Raw genomic sequence first — 25,924 nt, 5'->3', positions numbered from 1 at the left:
TCACATCAAGCAAGCACCTCACCCCACTCAAATAGCCACGCCCACTCACCTAGTCTCATACTTTCACCACTGCAGTTTTGCATACGGTTGAATCCCATGAACACGAAGGTATAAAACAGTAAGCACGTTTACATGCACTCAATAATAATAATAATTTCTGCAGTTATCCGATTATTCAAATGGTCATGTAAACACCACACTCCGATCTAGAAATCTGATTAAGAAATCTGATAAAGAGAGCTGGAGTTTAGCTCAGTAACCAGATTTCTTAGTGCTTGTAAACTCTTACTCTGATTTCTTTCGGATTTCTCAGTCTGCGCAGGCGCGAGAACAGATAATAAGCGAGTAGCGGTGCAGTGAGACACAGCAAAACACTTCTGTAGCGACGATGAAACCAAATACATGCTTGATGAAATGAGAGATTTAAATATTTTCTTATTTTCTAGATGATGTATGTTCATATTTTTAAAGTAAAGTAGCAACATTTTTTTTAAGCCACGGCATGTTTGAGTTTTACATTACATCACATTACATCACATCTTCTTCTGTGAGTTTATTGGCCGGTATCAAAGCAGAAATTCGATTGCTGTCAGACTCATGTAGACCTGGAGTTTCACCATTATCTGATTACCCAAGTGTATATAAATGCGTTGATCGGTTGACTGACAAAATCTGATTTCTGCAGTTATCGGATTATTAAGTGCATGTAAACACACTCTGTGATGTGATGTCATGTATTGTAAAGATTAATCTTCTGTGTTAGAGTGATTCAGCGGACTCTTAAGTGTAAATTTAAAATGTAAATATACACCACCACTAGCTTGGTTGTACATAACATTGAAAACTCCATTATCATGCTAGTGGAAGTTAGCATTATCTTAACAGTGAAAAAACATCATATATTGTCGATTTGCACAGGGCTGATAGAAGATGGGTTATTTCAACACTTGATTTTATAGTAGGTAAATAAGTCAATCACGTTACGAACCCGACATGACTAAAATCACTAATAACAGTTGCAGAATGCTGCTGATTGTTTTTGATAATTTAATTGGGTTTATTTAGCAATGTTAGGTTGTTGCTATGGTGTTGCTCTGAGGTTGCTATGGTAATCCAGCTTACTGTTAGGGCAATGATTGGTGAATATGGCTATCTGTTTGCTAGGGTGATGTTCGGCTGTTGCTATGGTATGTCAGGTGGTTGTTAAGGTGTTGTTAGGCCATTGCTATGCATGTCCCAGGTGGTTGCTTGGCTCTTGCTATAGTATCCTAGGTGATTACTTAGGTGTTGCTAGGCCACTGCTATGCTATCCCAGATAGTTGCTAGGCTGTTGGCTGGCTGTTGCTGCAGTGTCCCAGGTGATTGCTGAACTATTTCTAGTTCATTTCTATGGTATCCCAGGTGGCTGCTAGGGTGTTGCCTGGCTGTTGCTATGCTATCCCCGATGATTGCCGAGGTGTTGCTTGTGCATTGCTGAGCTATCCCAGATGGTGGCTAGGGTGTTGCTATGCCGTTGCTTTGTTATCTCTGGTGGTTGCTAGAGGAGTGTGTGATTGTGTAATTAGTGTGGACAGTTGGTAGTGTGAGTTTAGTGTATTATAGGGTAATAACTGTATTATTGCTGTGTATAAGTTACTGTATATTGTAGAATAACTGTGTAACTACTGTTTAGTTACTGTGCTATAGTGCGTAAATATATGAATTTGTGCTTAATATCTATGCAGTCTGCATTTGTAGCAAATAGATTTGAAATTCCTGAATATTCTGCCATTCAGTTCTATATTTGGGTGTATGCACTGTGATTGTGCAAGATTTGGTGGCCATAGCTTGAAAGGTATAGGAGGGGTAGTGTTGACAAATTTTGTGTAATGAATAATAATAATAATAATAATAAGTTTACAAAGAGGAATAAAACTTAACTCTGTTTAAAACTATGACTGGACGAATAACATTAAAGGGATTAAACTAAAATCATCTGCTCATCATGTAAATGAACACGTGGCAAACTTGTGTTCAGTTCTAAGTAGGAAAGAAAGTAAGAAAAAGTGAAGTTGGAGAGAACAGAGGGCGTCCGAGTTGATGTGGTGGATAAAAATAGGCCTCAGTCTGGTGCATTGGGGACTGTAGAAGCAATAACATATTCTGTAGTCTGACACGGTGTTTGTGTCAAATCAAATCATGCACTCTGTGTGCACACACACACACACACACACACACACACACACACACATACACACACACACACACACACACACACACACACACACACACACACACACACACACTCGGAGCAGGGGAACAGCTCAGGCAGTCACGTGTGTGTGTGCGAAAGTGAGAAAGGACTGAGAGCACATTTCTTAAAAGGTTCATGTGATAGAAAACCTTCCTTTAAGTTTGAAATAAAATCTTTGCAAACATCTGAGGGACAGTTTTAGTGAGTTTTCCTTCAAACAGCGACGCAATTCACACATCACGTTGACCATCAGGTCTTACTCTGTGTGTCCAGAGTGACTCTGTGAAGATTTGAGCGATGATTCAGTCAATAATCCAGTTCAGAAAACCACCATTCAGATCCTGCGTTAACGTCCATTTAAATCTCCAATTAAATCCCCACAGCAACGTGTTCAGTGTGGAACTTTCCCTCCTGTCTCAAACAGTCCTCAGATTGACTCAGACTCTGAGTTTAGTGCTGATAATCAGAATTTTACAACTAAATACATCTAAAAAATGACTATCATACCAGTCACGCTTATAAAACTAAGGCTAAAGGCTAGCCATGCGGTGTGTGCATGCTTCTGAGCTGAGAGAGGAGGAGGGGTGGAAAAAAACGTGAAAAGGGTAACAAATGCAGTGTCCCAATTCACTACAATTTCAGTGCACTTTCCCTTTTTCCCTAAAAACAACACAAACAGGCCCTAAGTCACATTTTAACAGATAAACAACAATAAATATGACAAATGTTATTATAAAATTAATAATATTTAGCTTTGTCTTTTGGTTAACATTGATTTTGAGTATTAAAATATCTGAGAGTAAATAAGCAACTCAATTTATAATTAAAAATAAAGCCTGTCTTACTGTGTGTGAGTTGCAGCACTGAGCTTGGATCCAAGAGGACAGAAAATCAATAAAAACATGTCCGCCTTATGCTAATTGTTTATTTTTACTCATAATAACCAACAGAATGAATCATCATCAAACTTCTTGCATTTTCAGCTCACAGACACTCCAGACTAACAATTTCTGAAAAGGTATCTGAGGTGCAACTTGTTTTTAAGATCTCTATAAGTAAAAAATGACAATTTGCAGGCGCTTCATAAATTTTTGATCAAAAATTAGACAAATTCATAAAGATATTAAATTTCTATAAGCATTTACATGCCAAACAATGGCATATCTGAGTAGCCCAGGGTCTCCTGAAAATAGCAACATATGGCATGTGTGACTGTCTCATGTAAATACTTTATAATTGCAGTTGTAATTGTACTTGATCAAAAATACAAAACAAAAAAATTCCCAAAAATCTTAGGGTTCTAAGGGTTAAACTGTAACTCGCTGACCAAAGAAAAACATGTATCTCCATTTTTGTCGATTTTTATTTCTCTGTGTCATTTGAACACAGCAGTTCCCCTTTACATTGTGTGAAAATTTGATGACTGGACCATCAAAAATCAATTACAATAAAATCTCTTTACATTATCTTACATAAAAAATTAAGCGCATTTTTGCCATCTACTGTAAAGTTACCATTTTGTAGATACTTATTTTTCTTTGGACAGCAACGATATAAAAATATGAAAAGAAAGCCAATTTTATAGCGTCCTCTATTGAGGACACTGGGACAACAGGACAGAGCTTACTGTTCCAACTCAACAGTGAATGTCTGCAAAGAAGACGTTTCTGTTCTTAGACTGGTAGGCTACGTTCACACAGCAGGTAAAAGTGGCCCAAATCCGTGTCAGTGTGAACAGCAAAAAACACACCGAATCTGACATTTTCAATTCCGATTTTTGGACACTTTCATATGTGGTACTGAAATCCGATATGCGTCCGATATGCGGCAATGCGACTCAGTCTGAACAGCCAGACTGGAATTCATGCAACTTTTACGTCAATCCAACTCAACTTTCATCAAATTTCGTGCTGCTGAGACTCGTAAACATTTAGGCTGATGTTTCTGTACAAAAATTAGAAGAGATTTTGAAAGAAATGTCCGAACGCATCCATAGGAGAACGAGACTGCAGCGTCAAAGAACAGTTAAAAGTCTGAAAGCAAAGTTTAAAGAATCTGATGATGCGAACCAAAGAAGTGACCGCGCCCTTTTTACGACGATCTAGAACACATTCTGGGTGATGAGCCCAGCTGTCAGTCAGTGAAGCTTCATGATGGCTCCTGTGATGCTGGTGAAGATGAAACTGAACCTCCGGGAGCGACTGGCGTTCGATGGCAGTCGTGATTGTTTACCTCCGGATCAGCCAAGTGAAGCATTGTTCTTTTGCGCATGTGAGTTGGTTTAGGAGCTGATCTGTTCAGACTGATGTCACATACAGATCACATTTAAAAGATACGTGAACAGCCAAACAAAAAAAATCGGATTCGGGCCACTTTTACCTGCTGCGATAACTTAGCCTTATATGTGTCTCAGTGAGGAACTCACAGCCCCCTACACCAAGGAGGCCACTCTGATGAATATGAAGCAGAGTGATGTACGCTTTGTAGGTGTTTTCATTGAAAAGGAACTGGAAATGCTAAAATCGATCATTTAACGAGGACGCAAAGTGTCCCCAAACTTTTGACCAGCAGTGTTCACTGACGGATATGTCGATGACTAAAATAAGCCTCTGCTGTGGGCCTTCATCTAAAACACACACATATCTCACAAATCTAACACAAACACACCGAGACTCGGAGCCGAGCGACTGAAGGAGACGCGGAGAGTCATCGTTTTAATTAAAGCTGTCATGTATAATGACTCTCTTCGTCTAGTGTCTCAGCCTCCTCTCCCTGCATGATTTCAGAGTTATTGTGTGTCAAAGTAATAGAGGAGAGAGAGAGAGAGAGAGAGAGAGAGAGAAAGAGAGAGAGAGAGAGAGAGAGAGAGAGAGAGAGAGAGATGGGCGTTCACTGCAGTCACTCTTTAACCCTTTACTGCTGAGGAAAAATCAATCTACCCTCACAGCTGCATGGTGAGCAGTTAGATCCCTCTGTTTTGATGTAAATGTGTCCCAAAGTCTGTAAATCAGTTTTTTGATTTACAGTCGTCACAAAAGTAAGACATAACACATAACTTTTTTATAGTTGGTGTATATTAATAATTAATTCAATAGTTAGCAAATAAACAGCATTCTTGTGCATTAAATATGCAGGAGTGTGTTGCCTGTAGAGGAGAGAACACACTTATCTTCACTCAGAAAATCAACAAAACATTACTGTTTCATTATAACAATAATTACACAATACTAAGTAATAGTTACGAGAACAATTTTTTCCTGATTATTAGTTATTATTATGAGCTAGCATTTCATATGAGGGAATTTTCTCATTATAAAGACAGTCATTATTATGAGAAAATTTCTTATTATTGTGAGACAGTAAGTCATAATTATGAGACAGTAATTAATTACTATGATAAATTGTCATGATTATGAGAAAGTCTTATTATTGTGAGATAGACGAATATTATGAGATGGTAAGTCATAATCATGAGAAACTCATTATCATGAGACAGTAAGTCATAATCATGAGAAACTTTCTTGTCGTGAGATAGTCATAATTATTATTTTAAGTAAATTATGAGGCTTTTCATTATGTGAGATAGTAAGACGAAAATTATGAGACAGTGAGGCATAATTATAAGATAGCAAGTCATAATTGAGACAGTAAGTCATAATTATAAGAAACTTCCTCATTAATGTGAGATAAAGAAAGTCATAATTATGAGATAGTAAGTTGTAAGTATGAGTTAGTAAGTCATGATCAGGGGAAACTTTCTCATTATTGTAAGAGAGTAAGTCATAATTATGAGATAGTAAGTTATAATTATGAGATAGTAAGTCATGATCAGTGGAGACTCTCATCATGAGATAGTAAGTCATAATTATGAGATAGTAAGCCAAATGATTATAATAAACTAATTATAAGAGAGCAATTATAAGAAACTCCCTCATTAATGTGAGATATTAAGTCATAGTTACGAGATAGGAAGTCATGATCAGGGAAAACCTTCTTATTATTGTGAGATAGTAAGTCATAATTATGAGATAGTAAGTGATAATTATAAGAGACTTTCTTATCATGAGATAGAACGTCAGAATTTTGAGATAGTAAGTCATAACCTTTTTATTATTAAGAGATATACTTTTTTTCAAGTGACAGACACACATTTCATAATTTAATTTTACATTATATTTGTAGCAAACATTTAACCTACTTACATGGTAACAGCTGAGGTTATCAGGCTTACATTATTTAACTTTAGCTAATAAAGCGCACAGCACATGGACATTATGTAGCGTTACCTCACTAAATTACCTCAGATATCTTTACATTCTTCCCCAGCCAATCTTTAGTGAGGTTTTACTGATCATTTCAACTGCAAACAACAGTAAATGGGCTTTTCACCATGAACATCTAAACGAACCCTGGTGCGATTGCTTTGTTAGTGCGGTTTGTTAGCGCCAGTGAGAACGCTGCCCTCCAAACTCTGGAGAGCACTAAATAAGTGGACCGAGGCCCCCTGAGCAGGTCAGTCTGTGATGGCTTTAAAATGAACTGTGTTGCCATTTGTTTGAAATCTGAATGCAGTACAGACCAAAGATGGCTAAACAGACTAAAGACAGAATGAATCTTCGTCTCCTCTCTGCATGCGAGGCATATTAGAAGTCATAAAACACTTGATATACACAGTTGACTGCACACATTAATTATATGGTCCTTTAAGGAGCAAAAGTTTTTACGGTTTGGTAAAAGCTGTGAGCCACTTGAGGCTGTTACAGGAATTTCATTCTGTTTTGCATCAACAATGCAGGGAGTCTTATTGCTCTAATATCACAAGACAGAGAAAACAAGACAAACCAACTAGCCCAGATAGAACAGAGAACAGCATGATTCAGAAAGTGCTAGCTGTGATCTTCGGGCCTTCAGGCGGCACTGCATTAAAAACAGACACAAATCTGTTGTGGAAATCACTGCATGGGCACTTCTGAAAAACACTGTCTGTGAACACAGTTCATCACTGCATCCACATATGTAAGTTAAAACTCGACCAAGTCAAAGAAGAAACCATATATAAACAGGATCCAGAAACACTGCCACCTTCTCTGGGCTGAGCTCATTCAAGACAGACTTGAAGTGGAAAAGTGTCCAACAAATTAAAATTGAAAATCAAAAGTCATCAGCGCACAGTTCGAAAGCCAACAATCGTGATGGTAGATGAATGATAGACACAGGTTTAAGAGCAACTCTTAGCAAATTTCTATTTAGTATTGAAGAGGGTTCTTCAGCTTTGACCCTACACAATTGGTTTTTCATCATGGAGATGAACCATTTGACCATACAAAGAACCACGCATTCAAATGGTTCTTTGAGTGTTCATGGTTCTGTACAAAACCATTGACTTTACTAAAGAGCCCTTGAAGAACAATGTATGTCATAAAGTCTGGCCAATGAGTTGTGACTCACTAAACTTTGTTTATATCTTTGGTTCAATGGTAAATATGTCAGTGTGAACGCAAAGTGAACCAGAACTAAAACAGAACGATGTGTCATTTTCTGCTTTGGTCCGAACTACAAGTATTAACACACCCTTAAACAGAACTAATGCTGCTATTTTATGCTGCTAAGTGCTATTTTCCTCTGATAAATCTCTGTCTGAATGGGGTTTGAGCAGTCTGGGTGTTTCCACCGAGCATTTGAATGTACTGAGACAGCTGCTTCTGAATGACATCAATTAAACATTTCAGTCACACTTCAACAGTCATTTGGCCTGGGCAACACGAACAACATATTCAGAGTTTTTGAAAGGCCATTGTGCGCTTGAGTGTCTGTCTTAAATAAATGATGCATCGATTATGAAAAGGGATCTTTTGTGTCAGTAACATTGACTAATCACTGCAGTCTCGGTTAGACTGTGTGAATGTGATGAGCGTTTAATGTGACTCTCTTTCTGCACTTTTAATTTGCTTTGTATTCACACTTTAGTCAGTGTGATGAATTTCTCAGACCCTCTCTCTGTTTTTCATGTACTCTTCATAAAGCTTTGTTTCCACTCATATCGACCCTCATCATGTGGGCCATGCGGTCAGATACATGTGCCAGCAGAGTCCATTGTTTGCAAGGTGAGTCTGTGTAGATGCCATCAAGCCATCACCGGAACAATGAGCTCTGTATGTACAATAAGCTTGGACGATTAACTCTACCAGTGATCCATTCGTCGTGTTTGTGCCTGTCCACTTTAACTTATTAAAATCTGCCCCTAGAGCTGGTCATAGTGAAATGGTCCAGAATACGAAATTGGCGCATTTGGTGGATGTTGAAATAGGCATGGACATCACTGTAAAGCATGTCTTCTAGAACAGGGTTTTTCTACTGCTGAACCACGAACCACAAGTGCGTCATGAAACACCCTCCAGTGGTCGTCAGGCCTGTACCGAATAATGTTTCTTGATGTAAAATAGTCACTAACTCAGCATCTACAGTACTTAATATCATTGAAAGATTAAGAGAATCTAGACAAATCTCTGTATGCAAGGGACGATGCCAAAAAACAATATTGGCTGGCTGTGATCTTTGGGCCCTCAGGCAGCACTGTTTTAAAACAGATACGATTCTGTAGTGGAAATCACTGCATGGGCTCAGGAACACTTCTGAAAACCACTGTCTGTAAACACAGTTTGTTGCTGCATCAACAAATGTAAGTTAAAACTCTTCCAAGTAAAGAAGAAACCACATACTAACAGGATCCAGAAACACCGCCGCCTTCTCTGGGCCCAAGCTCATTTAAGATGGACTGAGGGTGAAGTGGAAAAGCGTTCTGTGGTCCAACAAATCAAATTTTGAAATTCTTTTCGGAAATCATGGACGAGGAGAGGAACCATCTGGCTTGTTATCAGCGCACAGTTCGAAAGCCAGCATCTGTGATGGTATAGGTATATCTGTGAGAGCACCATTAATGCTGAATGATATATATACAGGTTTTGGGGCAACATATGCTGCCATCCAGAGTGCATCATTTTAGAGAAGGCCTTGATTATTTCAGCAAGACAAGGCCAGTCCACATTCTGCAGGCAGTTACAACAGCATGGCTCTGTAGGAAAAGAATCCAATACTAAACTGACCTTCCTGCAGACCAAACCTGTCACCCCTTGAAAACATTTGGCGAATTATGAAACAAAAAATATATCAAAGGAGAAACTTTAAGGAGCTGAAATCCTATATCAAGCAAGAACAGGAAAACAGAAGGACATTTTAAGCAGCTGGGTCAAAGCTTTTAAAAAAAGATGAGGCCAAATTTTTTTTTTTTATAGGTAGATCAAGAAAACCTGTCCACTGGAAAAAGTACATCTCAAGCCACAGAAGTATGGGCACCCCTGGTCTAGAAGGTGTGCTGCTCCAAAATGTGTATATATCTTTCAGCGTTGCTTGTCTCATGCCATGTACACCATACCATGACAGATGCTGACTTTTGAACTTTACACTGGTAACCATCTTGATGGCTTTTTCTTCTTTGGCTCAAAAATCACAGCTTCAATTGTTCCATAAACAGTCTGAAAGGCAGACAATACACATTTCCACTGGACATTAGTCCATTTCAGAGGTGCTTGAGCCCAGAAAAGTTCTGGATATTGTTGACATATGGTTTCTGCTGTGCATAATACGGTCTCGACTTGCATTTGTGGATGCAGAGACCAACGTTGCTTATTGACCACGTATTCCTGAGACCATGTGGTGAAACAACAGTTTGTCGTCACATGCTCATTTATTGTTTCTTCAGAGATGAAGGGTATTAAGGGGGAGTTTGTCATTTTTTGCTGCAGTAACAGCCTCTACTTCTCTGGGAAAGCTTCACACTCGATGTTGAAACATTGCTGTAAAGATTTGATGGCAGCCACAAGAGCTTCAGTGAGGTCAGGTACCGATGGTGGATGATCAGATCTGGATCTTCAACTCATCCCAAAGGTACTGGATGGAGCTCCTTCACTCCAGATAACCACTGCTCCACAGCCCAGTGTGGGGGCTTTTATACGCCTCTGGTTGATGCTGTGCAATGGGCATGATGACCTTAGGCCCAATGTCAGGAGGGCTTTGTATTCCTCTACCTGATGTTTGGCATTGGGCATGGTGACCTTAGGCTGATGTGTGGCTGCTCCAAAGTGTACCATTCTATTGGTGATGGGCAGTCGTGGGCTGGGGGTTAGGGAACCAGCCTTGTGACCAGAAGGTCGCCAGTTCTATCCCCTGAACTGACAGTACATGACTGAAGTGCCCTTGAGCAAGGCACCTAGCCCCCAACTGCTCCCCGGCTGCTGTGGACAGGGCTGCCCACCGCCCCGGGCAAGTGTGCTCACTGCCCCCTAGTGTTTGTGTGCTCACTAGTGTGTATGTGGTATTTCACTGCACAGATGGGTTAGAATGCAGAAGTGAATATTCCCGAGACTCTCCTTTTCAAGTAGCATCAGTACACAAAGCAGAATGCAACGTTTGTGTTTGTCCAGCAGTGATACGTGCTTCGGAAGTTCATATTTCATAAAATGTTGGTGGCTGAGAGGGAGCGCTATCTGTGGGGTGAACTGATACTGATGTGTTTATTTCAGTCTGTTCACTATGCTCTCTTCTCTCTCTCTCTCTCTTTCTCTCTCTCTCTCCACTCACTCACTCACACTTTCGACGTGTGTATGGATCTATGGCGTTCCTCTTCATGCACTGGCCCGTATTAATAATCAAAGTGCTTTAATAATGCAATGACCATCAATTATTAAGCTCGTGGTCAGGCCAACAGGACTTTAGTGTCTGGAAATAAACACACACACACACACACATACACACACCTGCCTTCAGGACTTGTGTGTCATTGTTCATGAAGGCCATTAGTTCTGCTCCCTGACCTTTCAGCAACTTCCCATCCACATTTACTAGACGTTACTAGATACAACCACAGCAGATCAGTTTAATTATGATGGAAAACTATACTTCAGAATCTATAATGTGGGGCGTCTATATTTTAATCAAACTTTTAAAATAAACATGAGATTTCAGGAGATATTTCTCAGGAGATCAGATATAAGGAAAGGAAAGGTTGTAGAAAAATAAGTGAAAAACAACAGAAGTTTCCAAAAAATGATTAAAATATACAAGAAATTGGGACGTCTAACAACCACCTGGAAGACCTGGTAGACACCAAAACTACCTCCACCAGGTTAACAGCACTTAAAGCTTTCATCTTTGAGAGAGAGGAGAAAACTAAGCTTCACTCTAACTTCAGATCCGAAAAAACAGGTGCTTTTGTTGTGACGACCCTCTGGGCCGTCTGGTTTGTTATGCCTCAAGTGTTGCAGGTGACATTGGGAGGCGGAGCTTGGACATAACTGGCTACTGAGACACACTGGCGTGCAGGTGCTTGGGTCTCTTTTTTCTCTTTCCAGTGTGGACAGCTGTGGACTCTTTTTTCATAGTCTCTCTTTACTGTAGGCTTTTTTTTCCCTGACCACCTTGGCACTAATGCTGTTGGGGGTCCAGTGAGTGTGCTTTGCTGGGATGGGCTTTGACCATTAATGGTTGGCTGTCATTTGTGGTTTGCAAACCATTTTTAAATAGCTTAATATGAAAATAAAGACAGGTTTTTGCTACAACTTCCACTCGTCGTCTCACTCAGTTATTTGTTATGAACTGAGGCCAGTCCGTAACCACGTGGGGTCTCGTCCATTAACATCTTTTTGTTTGTTTTGGCTTTTGTTTTTGCTGTCTTTTTCCTGGCTCGCTCTCCTGGTAAGGCTAAACTGAAAATGTTCCCTGTTAGCATTAGGCTCAAATGGTTGGTTTGGATTTGTTTTGGTTGTTTTGGTGAGATAATTAAACAAGACAGCTCAACTGTAAGACAACTCAACACTATGAAAGGATGCGTGGTTGTCAAGTAGCCTCACTGAGAAAAGGAGACAGACACATCAAACAAAGAAGCTGAACAATGGACTGACCACCCCAGAGTCCAGACCTTAACATCACTAAATGTGTTTGGGATTATTTGTATTGTCAGGAGCAGAAAATTCAACCAACTTCTAAGACTGAACCACAAAAATGACACCGTTTTCTTTGTGCTTCTGTATAAATGTGAGTAATGAGCTGTGATCATGTGGCAGCTAAGTGAATAACCTTGTGTGTGTGTACATGAATGTGCTCATGCTTTACAGCCCCAGTCTGCTGTCTGGCTTCCACTGTCTCACACAGGAAGACTGTGCACAAAACCAGGTCATGAATGTGTGCATGTGCGCGTGCAAAGCTGGTCCATTCTTAGAAGATGAAAGGAGAAGAAGTTCAACAATAAATCATTTACAGTCCATCCATGTTCCATAGAAGATGAGAGTGACAGTGTACTGTCACTACTATAAGACCGGCAAAAGAGAGACATACATAGAGAGAGAGAGAGAGAGAGAGAGAGAGAGGGAGAGGGAGAGAGAGAGAGAGAGGGAGAGAGAGAGAGAGAGTACAGAAGGTCATAGATTTGAAGACAGGAGGAATAGAACATGCTGATGGTGAAAATGCAGCTTCTTTTCCCTAAAGATATGAGAAATGTCCTCAGAAGGCCTCTGTGAGGAAACCAGTCTAAAGCCATACAGTAGATGTCAAAAGTTTGGACACATTTTAGAATAATAGTGAAGATACCAACACTATGAAATAACACATTTATAATTATTACAGTCAGAAATAACGATTAACTTCACTCCACTTAACATTTAGCAGAACAGAAATGCACTGCTAAATAAATAAAGTAAAATAAAATAAAAATTAAAGAAGCCTCATATTAACTTTCATTTTTCTGGTATTTTATAATGATATTTGTCGTGATCCATGTTACATGACCATTTTCCAACCTCTCTTGCTTTTGTTCTATACCTTTAAGACTGATGTGTAAACAAGCCTCTGTTCTGATTGGCTGCCCTGTTTTGTTTCTCATTCAGAAAGCAGTCCAGGCTGAAACACTCCTTATAACTTCAGTGTGAATGGGTGGAGCTAAACTGTACTTGTTTCTACACTCACTGTCCATTTTATCAGCTCCACTGACCATATAGGAGCACTTTGTAGCTCTACAGTTACAGACTGTAGTCCATCTGTTTCTCGGCACCCTGTTCTTCAGTGGTCAGGACCCCCATGGACCCTCACAGAGCAGGTACTATTTGGGTGCTGGATCATTCTCAGCACTGCAGTAACACTGACATGGTGGTGGTGTGGATCAGACACAGCAGTGCTGCTGGAGTTTTTAAACACTGTGTCCACTCACTGTCCACTCTATTAGACACTCCTACCTTGTCAGTCCACCTTGTAGATGTAAAGTCAGTGACGATAGCTCATCTGCTGCTGCACAGTTTGTGTTGGTCGTCCTCTGGTCCTTCATCAGTGGTCACAGGACGCTGTTGGCTGGATGTTTTTGGTTGGTGGACTATTCTCAGTCCATCAGTGACACTGAGGTGTTTAAAAACTCCAGCAGCACTGCTGTGTCTGATCCACTCAGACCAGCACAACACACTCTAACACACCACCACCACGTCAGTGTTACTGCAGTGCTGAGAATGATCCACCACCCAAATAGTACCTGTTCTGTTCTGCAAAATCTGGTTGCCAAACATTTCTTGGCTAATCAACTACTTGAAATAAGTGAGAAGTCATGTAAGTTTGGTTTCCCTTAAATTTCCCCAAGTGGAACATATGAACCAGGGAGCAACCAGTACATTTTAAACTTGATGGGCTCTTTAACATCCCAAAATGGAAGTGCACCATGTGCTCGAACGAGAAAACTCAAATTCATTTCACAGTCATAATTTATGAGCTCAACCACTTCCACAGTAAATGTAAATTGACTTCAGTTAATGAGGGAAAGGAAAAGACAAAGCACCTGAAGAGTAATTAATGGCACTGTCCCTAATAGGCTGCTGCCAGCTTCAGCCTGAGGGAGAAACAAGCTACTGTAGAGCTTCAGTGACACCATATTTCAACCTGCACTTACCACAATCCCATCGGTATGACATTAATATTTCCTGGAGAAATATTTATTAATATCTAGTGAAGCTTTTCCTCATAGTTTTATTCACTGACACCATACTGAACTGTATTATGTGTCTCGGTTATTTATTTTAAAGGGCTCATATCATGAAAAACTGTTTTGGAATAAACAGTTTGACGTAGTATTTGGGTAATTCTCCATTTGGAGTGGGAATTCAGGTAAATAAAAAAAAAAATCATCCCAAAACTAAATAATCTTAATATGTACATATTATCATATATGCAAAAATTAGAGCTTAATTCTAAACATATTTTACAGTCACTGGTGTTGTATGAATATGATGTAACACCAGTGACGGTGACCCCAGAGACATTCTGGTTAAAACTGAGGATTTTCTAAATTGGCTGACTCGTTGGCTGATCAGGTGACCTTGTGCAACTATTTAAAATCAGTAATAAAAATGATATATTTTTATATTTTTTGATATATATGATATACAATTTTAATTACCCAGCCATTAAAGAACATAACATCAGTGACACATAGAAGTTTTGTGCTACCTGATAAACAAAATGATTAATAAATTAATGAAATATAGTGAGTGAGTGTGACTCGCCTTCTCATGCCTTGAGATGCTTCCTCTCTGATGAGCCTCGACCCAAAGAAGCATTTTAATAGAGCTGAAAACACTGTGTTAAAATGTAACATAAGAGTCCTGATAACACTAGTGACCAAAATCTTAAATAAAATACGTATTTTTTAAATGTAGTATAATGTTAATGATATAAAAAGTAAACGTGAATCTGTTTTTATACAAATTCCTCAGTTAAACCTCTTTAAAATATTGTTTTATATTAAAAATGGTTTGTCAAATGCTGAAAATTGGTTTTGTGACGAGCTGTTTTACAGATGCAGAGCGACTATGAAACAATAAAATCAGAGAATCATAAGGGAAAAGTGTTATTTAGTCTTAGGTCAACTGTGTAAATGTACATACTGACTTTTGGAGCTGAGCCTAATATTTTAAGCGTCTTTTTAAGCCCTGAAACCTTTGTGACATGGTTTCCCATTCCAAATGGAGAATGACTCATACACACATTGCTCAAATTTTACAACAATATCATTCACTATACTATCCATACATTATATACATGGGAGTTAAGCTGCAAAAACAGCCATTTTTGCAAATCCCGTTTTTTGGGATGTCACAGAAACCAACATATTTGCATATCGCTGCTGACAGAAGAAAACCTCTTATCTCCATTTTTCTCATTTTTCAGTTTTTGACATAATTTGAAAATGTCTGTTGTCCTTTACATTGTGTATAAATTTAATGATGAATGGACCAAAAGAAACGGCCCAAAATGACTTGGAAAAAAGTCTGGTTCCATTGACTTACATTAAAAGTAAAGTATGTTTTTTCCTTCTCCTGTAAAGTTCTCATTTTGGAGATATGAGGTTTTCTTCCGACAACAGCGATATATCAAACAATTCAGCCTACAGCAGTTTAGCCCCGCCCATGAGTGTTCCAGCCTGGACTGCTTTCTGAATGAGGCACAATATAGGCCAGCCAATCAGAACAGAGCTCATCTACATATCAGTTATCAGTCTGAAAGGCACAGTAACAAAAAATATCAGAATTCTAAGGATGGAAAACGGTCAGGAAAAAATAAAAGAAGACAAATGCAGGACATGACCCTCCATCAAGCAGCAAAGTGTCCTATGTGGCAAAAAGAGAAAAAGGGCAGGTGGTGATGAGTGACAAGCCCCTCACTGTAAACCCAGCCATGAGGGAGAGTAGCACAAGGTGTTTAAGTATTAAAGTCCATCAGGTGGCCTGCTGCGGGCCCTCTATCTGTCCAGTCAAGCGTTAGAGACAGGCACACAATAGCTGACTGTCAGGAGCTACAATGTGGAAGCTGATTGTGTGACCTTCAAAACCCAGTAACGTTCAAATACTGACCGCCGTCCACTGTAAGTGCTCTACACTGAGGAAGATCAGCCACACATCACATTCACTGGCACAGTGTTCTATAGGGTCATTATGCACAGGCATAATCTACTAAACTGATCTACTTCTCCGCCGTGTTCTAGCTACCTGCATGTGTTCAACAATGTTCTACATCTGCCATCATGTTTGGGCTCCACTGTGTTCTATATCGGTCATCCCGTTTGGGTTCCACAATGTTCTATATCTGCCATCCTGTATGAGTTCCACCATGTTCTATATCTGTCATCTTGTTTGGGTTCCACAATGTTCTATATCTGCTATCTTGTATGAGTTCCACCATGTTCTATATCTGTCATCCTGTTTGGGTTCCACAATGTTCTATATCTGCCATCTTGTATGAGTTCCACCATGTTCTATATCTGTCATCCTGTTTGGGTTCCACAATGTTCTATATCTGCAATCCTGTATGAGTTCCACCATGTTCTATATCTGTCATCCTGTTTGGGTTCCACTGTGTTCTATATGTACCATCCTGTATGAGTTCCACCATGTTCTATATCTGTCATCCTGTTTGGGTTCCACTGTGTTCTATATGTACCATCCTGTATGAGTTCCACCATGTTCTATATCTGTCATCCTGTTTGGGTTCCACTGTGTTCTATATGTACCATCCTGTATGAGTTCCACCATGCTCTATATCTGTCATCCTGTTTGGGTTCCACAGTGTTCTATATCTGCCACCCTGAATGTGTTCCACCATGTTCTATATCTGTCATCCTGTTTGGGTTCCACAATGTTCTATATCTACCATCCTGTATGAGTTCCACCATGTTCTTTATATGTACCATCCTGTATGAGTTCCACCATGCTTTATATTTGTTATCCTGTTTGGGTTCCACAATGTTCTATATCTACCATCCTGTATGAGTTCCACCATGTTCTTTATATGTACCATCCTGTATGAGTTCCACCATGCTTTATATTTGTTATCCTGTTTGGGTTCCACAATGTTCTATATCTACCATCCTGTATGAGTTCCACCATGTTCTTTATATGTACCATCCTGTATGAGTTCCACCATGCTTTATATCTGTCATCCTGTTTGGGTTCCACTGTGTTCTATATGTACCATCCTGTATGAGTTCCACCATGTTCTATATCTGTCATCCTGTTTGGGTTCCACTGTGTTCTATATGTACCATTCTGTATGAATTCCTCCATGTTCTATATCTGTCATCCTGTTTGGGTTCCACTGTGTTCTATATGTACCATTCTGTATGAATTCCTCCATGTTCTATAGTATATCCAACATTCTCAATGCATTCTACCATGTTCTACATCTACGATCCTGTTTGAGTTCCACCAAGTTCTACATCTGTCATCCTGTTTGGGTTCCACAATGTTCTATATATAACATCCTGTATGAGTTCCGCCATGTTCTACAGTACATCTACCATCCTGAATGTGTTCTACCATGTTCAATATCCACCATTATGTATGTTTCCAGTAAGTTTCTATATCTACCATCCTGTATGTGTTCCACAATGTTCTATATATACCATCTTGTATGTTTACGAAAGGTTTCTGTATCTGCCATCCTGTTTGGGTTCCTTTCAGATGCTCTTTGGGAGTTCAGCAGTTCTTCCTCATGTTCTTAGAGAGTTTCTCCTTTTGAGCTTTGGTTCTTCTCTGTGTTCCTTCCTCATGCTCTTAGAGTGTTCCTCTTTTTGATTCTTGGTTCGTCTTGATGGTTCTTCCTCATGCTCTTAGAGAGTTTCTCCTTTTGAGTCTTCATTCTTCTAGATGGTTCTTCTTCATGTTCCTTTGGAGCCTTGCTTCTTCTTAGTGTTCCTTCCACGTTCCGTTTTGAGCTTTTGTTCCCCTTTTGAGTTTTTTCTGACAGCGGCTGTTCCTCACGCTCTTAGAGTGTTTCTCCTTGAGAGTTTTCGTCCTCACGCTCTTATGGTGGTTCTCCTTTAGAGTTATGGTTCCTCTTGATGGCTCTTCCTCATGTTGTTAGTGAGTTTTTCCTGACACTTGTCTCCTTTGGTGTCACTCCTGACTGCGGTAAAAAGTTCTCAACAAATAAAACTGAACTGAATTGAATGAGGATAACTGAGTGTTACTAAATCCCACTGTAGGGAACCAAGTCTCACCATGTACTCAGACTGGTTTGATTTGATTTGGTTTATTGTTCTCTGTTTGATAGTGATTAAATCAACTTTTTGGCAGTCAGTGTACGACTAGCTGAGAAATGGAATAATTTAATTATTATTATTGATCCGATATTATTGATCCAATCGGAATTACCGCTGATAATTACAGCCCTATTTTTTAGCTTGGTTATTCATCTCTGCATTGGTCACATCAAGTTAATTATTTATTGTTGTATCAGCTCAGAGATTCCACATCAATGCATCTGTAATCTTATCTAATCTCAGAAATACAAACAGACCAAAGGGAAGATGAAACTAATAAAGTATTCAATAACGGAGTCTTCGCAGAGGGCAGAAGATTGCCTAAAATGAGCAGAAAGAGGAGAGCTCTTCACTGTCTGTGAATCTCAATTCCCTCTTTACTATTCCGTTTATCATTTAAAGAGCGATGACCTTCAGTAGCAAAATGTCAGCGGAGCTTCTAAACCTCAAAGAGATTAAAACACTAAACAGCGCTGGACTGTGAGTGGGCGTGAGGGGATTTTCCTTCTGTGAATATGATGAATGAATAATGTCCAGCGTGTCACAGATTGTTTATTTTTCTCTTTGTGCTGAAAATTATTCTGTATATTTACATATTATTTTCTGTAACTGCCATAAATACAGTGCTGAGCAGTTCTGTGGCCACCTGAGAAAATGATACATAATATGATGATATGTTTGTGTTCATATAATATGTTTAACAAATCCAAGCAATGGCTGGTGAGAGAGGGTAAAAAACAGTGTGTGTGAGAAAAGGAAAAAATACAAGAAAATGAGAGAGAAAGAGAGAGAGAGAGGGGCTAAAGATATGGAGAAACATGAAGAGAGAGAAAGAGAGAGCGAGAAAATAAGGAAAAAAGAGAGAAGCAAGAAAGAAAAATAGGGAAAAAAGAAGGACAGAAAAACAAGAGAGAGAGATGGTGGAAAGCTAGAAAGAGAGATAGACAAAGATAGAGAGAAAACAAAGGTAGTAAAAGGGAAAGAAAAGAGTGTAAGAAAGAAAGAAAGAAAGAAAGAACAGAGTGAGAGAGAAAAGTGAAAGAGAAGGAGAGAGAGAGAAAAAGAAAGAGAGAGAAAGAAAGAAAGTGAGAGAAAAGTGACAGCAAAAAAAACAGGAGACAAAGAAAGAGAAAGAGAAAAAGAAGGAGAGAAAGAAAAAGAGAAAAGGAAAGAGAAAAGGATGGTGAAAGAGTTGAAAGCAAGAAGAAAAATAGAGAAAAAAGAAGGAAAGAAAAAGAAGAGAGAGATGGTGGAAAGCAAGAAAGACAGATAGACAAAGATAGAGAGAAAAGAAAGGTAGTGAAAGGGAAAGAAAGAGACTGTAAGAAAGAAAGAAAGAAAGAAAGAAAGAAAGAAAGAAAGAAAGAACTCTGAGAGTGGGAGAGAAAAGTGAAAGAGCAGGAGAGTGGGAAAGAAAGAAAGAGAGAGAGAGAGAGAAAAAGAGAGAGTAAAAGAAAAGTGACAACTAAAAAGCAGAAGACAAAGAAAGAGAGAGAGAAAAAGAAAAGAATGAAAAAGAGAAAGTAGGAGAGAAAGAGGGAAGGAGAGAAAAGGGAAGGAAAGGTGTGAGAGAGTGGAAAGCAAGAAAGAGACTGAGAAATAGCCAAAAGAGAAAAGAAAGAGAGGAAGAAGGAGAAAGAAAAAAACAAGAGAAAGAGAGAGAGAAAAAGAGAGGGAGAAAGAAAGAAAGTGAGTGAGAAAAGTGAGAGCAAAAGAGCAGAAGACAAACAAAGAGCAAGAGAGAAAAAGAAAAGAATGAAAAAGAGAAAGGGCGAAATAGAGAAAAGCAAAGAGAGCGACAGAGCGAAAGATGGAAAGAGACAGAGAAAAAGAGAGAGATTAACCAGAGAAACAGAAGGAGAGAGGGTGGAAGAGAGAGGAGAGAGAGAGTGGAAGAGAGAGTAAGAGAAGGAGAGAGAGGGAGAAAGAAAGGAACAGTGAGAGAGAAGAGAAAGAGGATGAAAGAGAGAGAAAGAAAGGGCAAGAGAGGAAGAGAATGAAAGGGAAGATAGAGAGAGAGAGAGAGAGAGAGAGAGAGAGAGAGAGAGAAAGGAGGAAAAGGGGTATTTACTGTTCAATAGAGCTGAAAATTATGTAGGAGTCTCTGAGACAGTTGTGAGAGGAGATGGTGGGCGGACGAGGTTTGTTTAGTAAAATCACAGCCTGTTTGTGTGATAGAGAGACATAGAGAGAGAGAGAGAGAGAGAGAGAGAACTGACAGAGCCTCAACTCACAATAGTTATAAATGTGTGAAATGTTTTCACTTCAGTCCAAACCCGCAGTTTAAGTACTCAGTCTTTTCTGCATTCGGCTGTATTTATGCATTATGTATTTATATATGATGGTGTTTTTAGCTCTATACGCTCCTTAGCGTGTATGTTTATGGTTTATATTTCTGCTCACTCCTCTCTGCAAGGGTCCACCGTCGCTCCTGACAGGTGGGAGGAATTTCAAATAGACTTTTAAAAGCCTGCAAAATTACAATATCAGAACACTTCATTAAATCTCTATAAGGCTGAATCGTTTCCCTCTCTTGAATTAATTGCTAAGTGGCCTTGATTCGCGTGACATAAAGTGATGCTGTAGCTGCCTAAATGTTTAGAGCCTAACAAAGATGAGAGCATCTGTCAATAAAAATCATCCAGCACAATAAACCTTCTCTAAACTTAATCACATTGTGAAGCACGTTTCTGTTCAGTCAGCGTTTACAGGCTTTGTTACATCCAGAAAAATGTAGTTGCAAATAGTGTCAGTTTAGTTATAGAGTGTGAGTCAAGGAATCTCTTTGGTTAATTTTTTGGGGTACTGCACATAGGGGGCACTGTTCAAAAACATACACAACCTATGAGAAGCTTCTACCAGCGAAGCTTCCACCCTCAATTTGAGTCTACAACACTGTACCGGTGCTGTTTCCCCATATATACTTTATATAACCTAATACTGTATATTAACTCATGTATCTTATACAAATACCAATGATATAAACTGTGTGTAAACTGATATGTAGTATATAAACTGATATGCTGTATATGACTTGATATAGATTATATGTAACCTGATATAGACTGCATATAAACTGATATAGACTGAATGCAAACTAAATTATATTATATGTAATCTGATACATACTGTGTATAACCTGATATAGAGTCTATGTAACCTGTTATATACACTACATAATATAATATATAATGTGTGTAAATTTATATATTGTATATAGTCTGACATGTACTATATATAACCAGACATATGCTGTATATAACCCGTTATATACTGTATACAATCTGAAATATATTGTATGTATATACTGTAAATGTACTGTACACTGTATACAACTGCTATAGACTGTAGCCTGATATTCACTGCACATAACTTGATATATGATGTATATAACCTGATATACTATATATAACCTGATACATACTACATACAATCCGATAAAATGTATATAACCTGATATTTGCTGTATGTAACCTGCTATACTATATATACCCTCATATATACTGTATATAACCTGCTATACTATATATACCCTCATATATACTATATATAACCTGATATACTATATATAACCTGATAAACTCTATATAACCTGATATATACTGCATATAACCTGATATACTATATATATTTATATCCTCATATATAGTGTATATAACCTGATATACTATATATAACCTGATAAACTCTATATAACCTGATACATACTGCATATAACCTGATATACTATATATAACCTGATACTGCATACAATCCGATAAAATGTATATAACATGATATATGCTGTATGTAACCTGCTATACTATATATACCCTCATATATACTGTATATAACCTGATATACTATATATAACCTGATATACTCTATATAACCTGATACATACTGCATATAACCTGATATACTGTATATAACCTGATATACTGCATATAACCTGATAAATGCTGTATGTAACCTGATATACTGTAGATAACCTGATACTACATATAACCTGATATACAAAATATAACCTGATATATTTTGTATGTAACCTGATATATACTGTATATAACATGAGATACTGTGTATAAACTGTTATACAGTATATTTGAATGGAAGTTAATGGAACCAAAATTTTCCCAAGTAATTTTGCACTATTGAAGATACAAATATTTGTACCAACAGTGACAATACACTGTATTAAAAAAGTAATACTCAGAATATTTTACAATTTTTTAACGATGTCTTCAGTGTGTAAAAGCCTTTAAAGATAACGTATGGTCATGGTAATGGTGAGGGTCAGGCTTTGGTTTAGGATTCGATTTAGGCTCTGAATCACTGAGCTCCTGATGATGAAAACGAAGAACTCATCCATGATTGTCCACAGCTGTGTAACTCACCCAGTATGGCCAGCACTGTGTTGTCCTTGAGCACCTCCATGGATCCAGAGCAGACGAAGTAGATGGCCTGCAGGGCATCCCCCTGGCGGATGAGGAACTCTCCGGGAGCGCAGAAGGACGTTTTGATGATGAGGGAGAGCGAGCGCAGGCAGCCACGGCTCGCGGACTCAAACAGAGGCAGCTGCAGCAGCTCCTTGTTCAGGTGCATGGCGATATCAGCTCGCAGTTCATCAGGGAAGTCCTTCAGAAGCTGAGCAAAAGAGAGGGACACAGAATTAACCTCTACAGGCAGCAGGTTTATAAGGTGATGACAAAAGCTAGTTGCAATTTGATATTATTTATTGTATATTGTTTGTAATATTTTTGTCTTTTTCTGGCGTCCAACAAAAAAGTGCTCAAACCTGTCAATACAGAATATAAAAGGCATTTCATTTATTACATAACTGACTAAGCAATTAATGATGCAATTATGTAAATACGTTCAAATAATTATGCAGAGTCACAATGTACAGGAAATCGACAACAATAGACCTCTCAAGTCTCATCGTTATTCCATAGTCACGTCATGGTCTTATCAGGATCAGGATTAGGCAGAAATGGAATACATGTAAAGCGTTACGGATACAAAGAAAACAGTATATTCTGCAATCAGATTACAGTTAAAGCTTACAATGCAAGGTCAATATAAAAACAGCCTCACAGCAAGAAGGGTCTGGGTTCGATTCCCCGGCCGGGTGACCAGGGTCCTTTCTGTGTGGGGTTTACATATTCATCCCATTTGGTTTCCTCCCACAGTCCACAGACATGCAGTCAGGCTAATTGGAGATACTGAATTTGCCCCTAGGTGTGAGTTCCTCTCTGCCCTGTGATGCACTGGTGACCTGTCCAGGGTATTTCCTGCCATCCGCCCAATGAGCGCTGGGATAGAGTCCAGCATCCCCCGTGACTCAAGAGGATAAGCAGCTTAGATGGTGAGTGAGTGATTCCTGGCAGGATTATGTTCAAACTGCATATGATCTTTAGACATTTTAGCTTTTTTGGCTTAACTAATATCTACAGTGTTTTGCTGATGATGTTTGAATCAGGCGTTTACTTTGATTTTCCATAGCGCCTGATTCTGCAGCAGCAAACTAATCGGACAGGAAGCTAATTTGTTGCACCATAAAATTCTACAGTTGACTGGATTTAAATCATGATTTTGCTAATGTTAACCTGCCAGATTTTAATGCTGAAGAGACCTGACGTTTACTAACAGCTCCCAAACATGAAGTCTTGTGAGCCGTAAAGTTAGTTTCATTTTTGCATAAACAATTTATTTTTTCAAGCGCTTTCGGATGATGGGAGCAAAACATTACGTTAATATGTATAAATGGTGATTATTTGTAACTAAGATAATCAGCTCCCACTTAGTTTTCATGTGAAATTATGTCTTTTTATATTTGTAGGGCACATTTATGGTGGCTGCTGTAACTGTGTAGGGACCGTCTACAAATGACGTGACAAATGCGATCAATGAATTGCAGGCCTGATGCACTGAGGCTACGTTCACAATACAAGCCTCGTAGCTCAAATCAGATTTTTTGCTCAGATCCATTATGGTTCACACTCGTTTAGGTAAGTGACTCAAATCTGTCATTAATGTAAACAAACTTGCGTCCTGAAATGACCCGCATGCACATCCTAATCAGTAGCGTCACATCATTAATGAATCATGTGCATTGTAAACAGCACACAAATTAACCAGCAGAACAAGATTCGCTGCTAACATAATTAACTCTGAACAGCTCATTATTACAGTGAGACGAAGGCAAAAAGGGTGAGATGTGTTGATTTACCACCTTTTACTGGCTTTAATTTCTGGTCAAGTGCTGCTGCCTCGGTCATGCTGAATGATGGCACATACATAGTGAAAAAAATACATGCATTCCAATCTGAGAGTTCTCATTAGGGTCGCACTTCCACAAATCAGATATGTATCTGATCTAAGACCACATATGAAAGTGGCTCAGGTCAGATTTGCATGTCCACACTGTTCTGAAAACATCAGATCTGAGTGACATGGTAAAAAATTGAATTTGTGCCACTTCAACCTGGTGATGTGAATGTAGCCTAATATGAAGCCCCATGTATAAAAGCAGTACATGTCTTTTATATATGTGTATAAATATATATTTATATATATATATATATATATATATATATATATATATAAATGTATGTATATAGTCATAGGTTCAAAGCACAATAAGAGCAGCTCTACACTTTTTTCTTTTTTTGAATAGCCGATTCTCAAATAGAAGTACAAATAGCGCACATACAACATCGACAATTGAGCTGCCTGTCTATCATTTTATTTCCTAAAACAGAGCAGGTTTCCTTTGTACTTAGTGTTTAGTTAAACTCTTGTTGAAAAAGCCTTCTTGAAATGTTTTTTTCTTTTGTCTTTGTTGTACGTTTAAAAAGACAAGGTACTTGAATATAGTAATCTGTTGGATTAGGTTACAGATACATTTTTAAACAGGTAACCTATAACTGAATACTTTTTTAAAGTAATCCACCCAACCATAAGTCTAAGCAGTTTTTCCCTACCAGGAAAATTCATTTTTACTATTTATAATTCTTTGAAATAAAAAGCTTTGTGATCACAAGACAAAAATACTTTTGCAATCAGGAAAATCAGTTGCAAAGCTGCACTATGTAAGATTCTGGGATATGGAGACCTCTCTGGTGGAAATGTGTAATTGCACACAACATGCAGAAGAGTATTGTCTCTTCAGTTGCGCTTCAGACCCCTTCCCCAAGCAGATGAATCTAATGATTGTAAGCATGTTGAAAAAATATTCAGTCATATGGGAAAATGAATGGCGTCACCTCCACTGCATGCTGTGGTAAACAAAAATGTTCCAAACTTGACACATTTTGCTACACAACAATAACGAGGTCAGTAAAATGTTGAAATATGAAAATTGCTGCATGCTAGCTATCACTGCTGTGCACTGAACTGGCATCCTCACCAAAGTACCCCACACTAACCAGCAAGCTTTGTCAAATATGTCTGCGGTTTATGCTCCAGTTTGAGTGGAGGGTGTGGGTATATTATTGTGTGGAAGTTTAATAGTAGACTTACTTTCATGCAACATCAATTCAATGTGCAGCATTGTTAGCTTGTTACGCTGCATTATTCACATC

At 38.7% G+C, this 25,924-nt stretch overlaps 1 protein-coding gene across 1 annotated transcript in view; it reads right to left on the bottom strand.

The window, feature by feature from the left end:
- kcnh3 (potassium voltage-gated channel, subfamily H (eag-related), member 3) overlaps positions 1–25,924 on the bottom strand; it is a 245,120-nt gene that overhangs the window by 17,724 nt on the left and 201,472 nt on the right. Inside the window, exon 10 of the mRNA XM_036571764.1 lies at positions 22,736–22,985. Coding sequence (XP_036427657.1) covers positions 22,736–22,985 — 250 coding nt within the window. The remainder of the gene's footprint in view (positions 1–22,735; positions 22,986–25,924) is intronic.

The sequence above is a fragment of the Colossoma macropomum genome, unplaced genomic scaffold (assembly GCF_904425465.1).
Source record: "Colossoma macropomum unplaced genomic scaffold, Colossoma_macropomum, whole genome shotgun sequence".
Lineage (NCBI taxonomy): Eukaryota > Metazoa > Chordata > Actinopteri > Characiformes > Serrasalmidae > Colossoma > Colossoma macropomum.
This window is presented reverse-complemented; position numbering and strand designations above follow the sequence as displayed.